A 6,232-nucleotide genomic window follows, 5' to 3' on the forward strand; every position below is an offset into this window, starting at 1 on the left:
TACTTACCTCAAAGTTAGCATGAGTCTTTCTTGAACTGTTATGAGCTGAGCAATGAGCATGGCAGTTCTTCTGCCAAATTTGCTTAAAATGTAGTCAAATGTTCATTCGCATGTACCTACTCAAAAAACCGAAGATTTTCTTTTATAGATCATTAAAAAAAAGGTGATGGAATTCATTAAACTGACTTCGCTTTTTATTCAAAGGATGAATTGTCCTCTTTCGTCTATTTTTAATAAAGTACTACTTTCTTATACTGGAATTATACCAAATACCATCTTCATCCAATGAAGAACAATTCATGTTTTCTTCGCTGCTCTCAGTATACTTGAAAATAAATTGCAAGGAAATGCTAAATGCAGTACGCCACTATGCTGGGCGGGCCGCAGGTTGAGTATCGCTGGTGTAGATGGGTATATCATAGGTTTTTGGTACAACATTTATTTTCAATGTAGATTTGAATTAAAACTGATGTAATGGAACACGCTTTCATAACTATTATTTCCTAACTTGATAATTAATGGCCTATGACCTCTGTTTATTTGCAAGTCCAGTTAGAGCACGAAAGGAATACATTTGGGCAAGATGTTGAAGGGACGACCACTTCAGTACTTCGGCACTTGTATAGGTAAGGTTACCTTTTTGTTAGTTTTGTACTATTTTGGATTTGTAGCGCTTCTAAACATGCTGGGAATGGGCATGCATGTGGGCTGGCCTTCGCCGTTCTTACCAGTACTTGAACGAGACCCACTCACTAGTATAACAAAGGACGAAGGGTCATGGATCGCTACAACGTATCTGATTGCCGGTCCTGTGGGTTCCATAATTGCAGGTATTGCACTTAACAAAATTGGGCGCAAGAGGTCGTTACTGCTATCGGCGCTGCCTTTCTTAACATCGTGGATTATCATCGCCATCACTCAACGCCTCGGCTTCCTTCTTCTGGCGAGATTCATCGCAGGAATCGGCGGAGGTGCTATCTACAGCGTCCTTCCAATTTACATAAGTGAATTAGTCGATCCTCCAATACGAGGCTTTTTAATTTCAGTTATGGGCACGTTAACTATAGTCGCCTCTTTATTTATTAACATTTTAGGTTACTATGTGAACATAACGTATTCCTCGCTTATTTGCACGCTGCCGTCTGTCGTATTTCTACTTTTCTTTCCCTTTATTCCTGAAACACCGAATTACTACATAGTTAATGGAAAGATCGACGTCGCGCGGAAAGTGCTCAGCCAAGTTCGTGGACGCCAAATAGATGCCGAGGAAATTCAAGAACTTGTGGAATCTAACGAGAAAGGGTTAGCAAAAGCGGGCGTTCTAGATCTTTTTAAAATTGCGAGCAATAGAAAAGGGCTTTTCGTTTGTTTGGGCACGATGGGCGCCCAGCAGCTCGCCGGTATAGTGCCTATTATATTTTACACGCAAACCATTTTTGAAAAAGCCGCTGCAGATTTTCCTGTGATAGCCTCAACTTCATTGCTTTACGTACTTTTAATTGTATTTTCTGCAGTCTCTTCTGCGATTGTCGATAGACTTGGACGACGTCCCCTGCTTATAACATCAATCTCATGTTGCTGTGTGGCCCTTTTGATGGAAGGAGTGAATCTATACCTTAAAAGTCAAGGTGGGTTGAATAGCATCGGATTATCCTGGATGACTCTAGGCGATCTGTCTTTTTTGGTAATCGGGTACAGTATTGGACTGTTGGTACTCCCATCAGTTTTTCTGAGTGAACTTTTTCCTTTAAACGTAAAAGGATTAGCTGTTGGCTTCTGTAACATATATTTCTCTGTAGTGGCAGCTGCCGTATCTAAACTGTTTCAAATTACTAGTGATCATTACGGACTACACGTACCATTTTTTGTGTTCTCCGCTTCTTCCTTTCTCTCCTTGGTATTTGCGGTGATTGTAGTTCCAGAAACAAAAAATAAGTCACTGGAACAAATCCAGATAGATCTGCGTAATAAAGATGAACATAATAAAGGCGAACAAACACATTTGTTGAAGAAATACTGCTCAGAACAATGATACGATACGCTATCAATTTCTAATACGTTGTATAGTACCTATGGCCATTCGCAAAATGCGTACCCTTAATTTTATATACCTAGCCAATAAATTCAAATTTTATCCTTATAGCTTCTACAGTCTAACTAAAATAAACCCCTAAAGCGATTCTAAAAAAGCGACAGAGCATCTCGGTTTGACCCTATGGGGTCATTGATCCATTTTCAACAAGCTTGTTACATGTGGCATATACGTCAACTATGCAAAGATTGCCAAAGACAGAGGGACGTGACCCCACGGGGTCATCGGATTTCATCCATTTTCAATAGGTTTGTTGCAATGAGGCAGATAGGTCAACTGTGCAGTTTGAACCGAATCGGTCCAGTTTGACAGTTATCGTGTTGACGGACAGACGGACACCATCGAGTCCCCTATAAAGCTTGCATCGGTTTGCTCTGACGCTTAATAATCGTGGAGTACACGAAATGCTCTGTTTAGTAAGTATATACTGTCATAAAATGACAAATAAAATCATCTATTTCGATTGATAGGTGTACCGAGTGGTGCACGGTAAGTAGGAACATAGGGATTTAACATGGGAAATTAGTTTTATGCAATATCCTGCCCTCCTGTACATTTTACACTTTACAGAAAAAACTGTAGAGTTTAAAGTGGTTCAGAATTAAAAGGTGCATACAAAACTGTTTTTACATGTTTTATTAAGCTTTTGGTTTACCCGCAAATTTAAAAATAAATTTCAACATTTCTGTTATTAGTAGCAATAGCCATGACTTTTGCTTACCGTGCACCACCCGGTATAAAGTAGTGTTGTTATTTTAAAATTTGGGCTTAACTGCAAAAGGGTTCACTCGATTATAAAATCGTGAAAATTTACCCTGTGATAATATCTTGCAACACTAGTGCTCCAGCTGAATATTGCAATCGGTGCACATGAGACGGGGGGTTGGAGCGCTATCGATTTACACTTAATTGCCGTCTATTAAGGAAAGATATAATGCGTGAGCATGAGCTAACAAAAAACAACACACCACGCCCGTCGCCCTTTAGATCAGATATCGTACAGATGTGCATAATCTAAACTTGCGGTTCAAAGGATTGATATCACCTCCTTCATATCGAGTTGGACTGGGTCAAGCATAGAGTGACCCAGTGACCCGGTGACCCAGTTAGTTTACTGACCCAGTGACCCGGTGACTCAGTGACCCGGTGACCCAGTTGACCCGGTGACCCAGCTTGACCCAGTGACCCAGTTTGACCCGGTGACCCAGCTTGACCCAGTGACCCAGTTTGACCCTGTGGCCCAGCTTGACCCGGTGACCCAGCTTGACCCAGTGACCCATCTCGACCCAGCTTTACCCGGTGACCCATCCTGACCCGGTGGTCCAGTTTAAACCGCTATTTGGATTAAGTTAACTACACCTTTTCCACTTTTATTCGAGAAGTTGTAAATTGTATTTGAGAATTGTTACTTGTATTTGAGAAAACATCAAAGTAGATGAGAATAGTCAGTTGGATTTGAGAAAACAACAAATGTAGTTGAGAATAGTCAATTGTATTTGAGAAAGTATCATTTAATTTTAAGAAGTCGTTATTTGTATTTCAGAATTCAGAATGTAATATTAAGAATCAAATTTTTATAATCCCGCTACTGTATGTAGTCCCGCAACAGCAGCATCATGCTGTGTTATACATGTGATTTTGTTTTTCTCTTTTTCAATTGATTCTCAAATACATTTTACCATTTCTTGAATACAATTTACTATTCTCAAATTCATTTGATGCCTTCTCAAATACAAATCACTATTCTGAACTACATTTGTTGTTTTCTCAAATACATTTTACTATTCTCAAATACAATTGATACTTTCTCAAATTAACTTTATAGTTTCTCGAATAAAAGTGGAAAAGGTGTAGTAGAAGAAAATGAATGAACACCAGTAAGCAACTCGTAAACCCTGAAGCAAAGAAATGAAGGAAGGAACTGTTTAGAAATAACATTAGGTACTATAATACAATTTGGGACATGGAAGGTTTTTTACGGCAGTTATTAAAGCAAACATCACAGAAATGGCAGTTGTCCAGCAATCGAGTATTATTTTCAACAAACCAGCATTAAGTTTCATTTATTTCATAATCTGTACACTTGAACCAAGATCACTGACTTAACTGCGTTATTCGATCAAACTAGGTTACTGGGCCAAATTGGGTCGCTGGGTCAAACTGGGTCACTGGGTCAAACCGGGTCACTGGGTCAAACTGGGTCAAACCGGGTCACTTGGTCAAACTGGGTCACTGGGGCAAACTGGGTCACTGGGTCAAACTGGGTCACTGGGTCTAACTGAAGAGAATATGACGTGACCCAGCGATCCAGTGACCCAGTTTAATTCAGTGACCCAGGTGACCCAGTTGACCCAGTGACCCAGTCCAACTCTGAACACAGATGTTTCGTCGGTCATTCACATATACCATTTTCCAGATATATAATAAATTTCCATTATCCCTAAGGCCACAATCACCATCGCAAGTTAAATCCATACCTACATTTAAATATCTTTACAAGCAGCTTTTATTTAGTGCTCAAACGTAAATCATGTGCTGCTAAGTGCTATGTATCTAAACTCTTTTCGTAACTTCAATTCTTTTTTTTTATTTTTTTAAATTTTCGCTTCATATTTTCACTTCTTAGTTCTTACGTATACGCAAAGTATTATTCACACATGATACTATTACTCAGTTCTTCAGGATTAGAACTTAGATCAGTTTTAACTGTTTTCTAATCCTTTTTTTGCGTGATTCTCTCTATAACTTTGACTTTGTTATTTTTTTACCAGCTTGCACAAAAATAAAGCATATTATTATTATTATTATTATTATTATTATTATTAAATAAACTGGGATACTTAATGCTCTTGTCTTGGCCCTTTCGTCTTAGTTCAATTTCCTGTCCTTATCCTCAGACTTTCAGACTCATTGTCCCTAATTCTTTTAATTTAAATCACCCCCTCACCCCTTGCCTTCTATTGCCCAGGAACGTACAGATGTGGCGCCGAGCCCGTTGGTGACGGTTTGTGTTCGTTACAGAAGCTAATTCCAGGTCAAGAGGACCATGAAATTGTCTGGATATAAAGTAAACTGTGCGCGTTTATAAATACAGAAGCGCACTGTAACGAGAAAGTTACATTTACAAGACCTCATATTAAGTAAAGCAAAAGCTATCAAATTCCATTTTTACCACCGGCATTTTCGGGATGAATGGCAAACAATAATGTCCACACGTATTGTGAATCCCGATGAATCAGCTTCAATTTCCCGAAAGTAATACTCGAGATGGCGATTACTTATGCACAGAAATAAAATGCCAATGTGCTGTGTTAGTATTAAATTTGGCCCAATTAATTAATCTTTTTGTTATGAATAAATGCATCAAACAATTGTCTTCCTGCCGAATGATTTCGTATACAAATGTTTCACTCAAACTTTATACTATTTCTCCTTCATCTCCAAATCGAAAGTGTTCCCTCCCGTAAATTGTATCATTCATAAAGAAATGGCCTTGCCAAAAATTAGGCGCTCTTCCAATTTCCACGTAAAATTAAGTCTACAGATTGCAGGTAAATCGCAATTTATCACTAGGAGTTTCTTAAGGATGCCACGGAAAAGAATAGCAGCGACGTTCTTGTTTCGAATTTTCCACTCAAAATCATCTGTTTAATATTATAATTATGTGATCTAAGGTCTATGTGTTCTAGCAACAGAAGCCGTCTTGAGCGGAGCATGGATGTGAAATATAATATGAGAAGAACAAATGTGCATCGGGTTATTGATAATGCAAGAAAGAAATCACTTGGAAACCCCCAACATATTTTTAAGTATTTTGAACCAAAATTCAGTTAGAAATATTCAATAATATTCTGAAAGAGATATAGTATGACTGCTCACCCGCAAGAACATTCAATGACCTTAGCAGTCGAAATTTCTTGCAGCTAAGAGCTTAAAAAAAAATAATATGTTGTCTAGAATTTTCTTTTGAATATGTAAAAAATACACGGTATTCCATTTAACAAACGGTTGTTTTGTTGAAACTACCCATACCCCAATGCAATCCACGCAACCATCGGAGACATTGGAAATGAAAACCATATAACGCCTTATGTAAAACACAAATATCTCACGTCACCCTTCTGAATGTTAACCGTCGTC

At 38.4% G+C, this 6,232-nt stretch overlaps 1 protein-coding gene across 1 annotated transcript; it reads left to right on the plus strand.

Moving 5' to 3' along the window:
- The first annotated feature begins 507 nt into the window (after window positions 1–507).
- Window positions 508–2,140, plus strand: LOC116165185 (facilitated trehalose transporter Tret1-like). Its single transcript, XM_031479494.1, has 2 exons — window positions 508–626; window positions 672–2,140. The coding sequence occupies exons 1-2, from the start codon at window positions 584–586 to the stop codon at window positions 2,030–2,032; spliced, it is 1,404 nt and encodes a 467-aa protein (XP_031335354.1). The 5' UTR covers window positions 508–583; the 3' UTR covers window positions 2,033–2,140.
- Window positions 2,141–6,232: the final 4,092 nt, after the last annotated feature.

Source organism: Photinus pyralis, unplaced genomic scaffold (assembly GCF_008802855.1).
Source record: "Photinus pyralis isolate 1611_PpyrPB1 unplaced genomic scaffold, Ppyr1.3 Ppyr1.4_LG2, whole genome shotgun sequence".
Taxonomy (NCBI): domain Eukaryota; kingdom Metazoa; phylum Arthropoda; class Insecta; order Coleoptera; family Lampyridae; genus Photinus; species Photinus pyralis.

What these genes read in the sequence shown, in the direction of transcription:
- LOC116165185 (XM_031479494.1), top strand. Translation starts at nt 584, where the DNA reads ATGTTGAAGGGACGACCACTTCAGTACTTCGGCACTTGTATAG. An exon ending in GTACTTCGGCACTTGTATAG is followed by an intron (nt 627 to 671) that starts GTAAGGTTACCT and finishes TTGGATTTGTAG; the next exon opens with CGCTTCTAAACATGCTGGGA.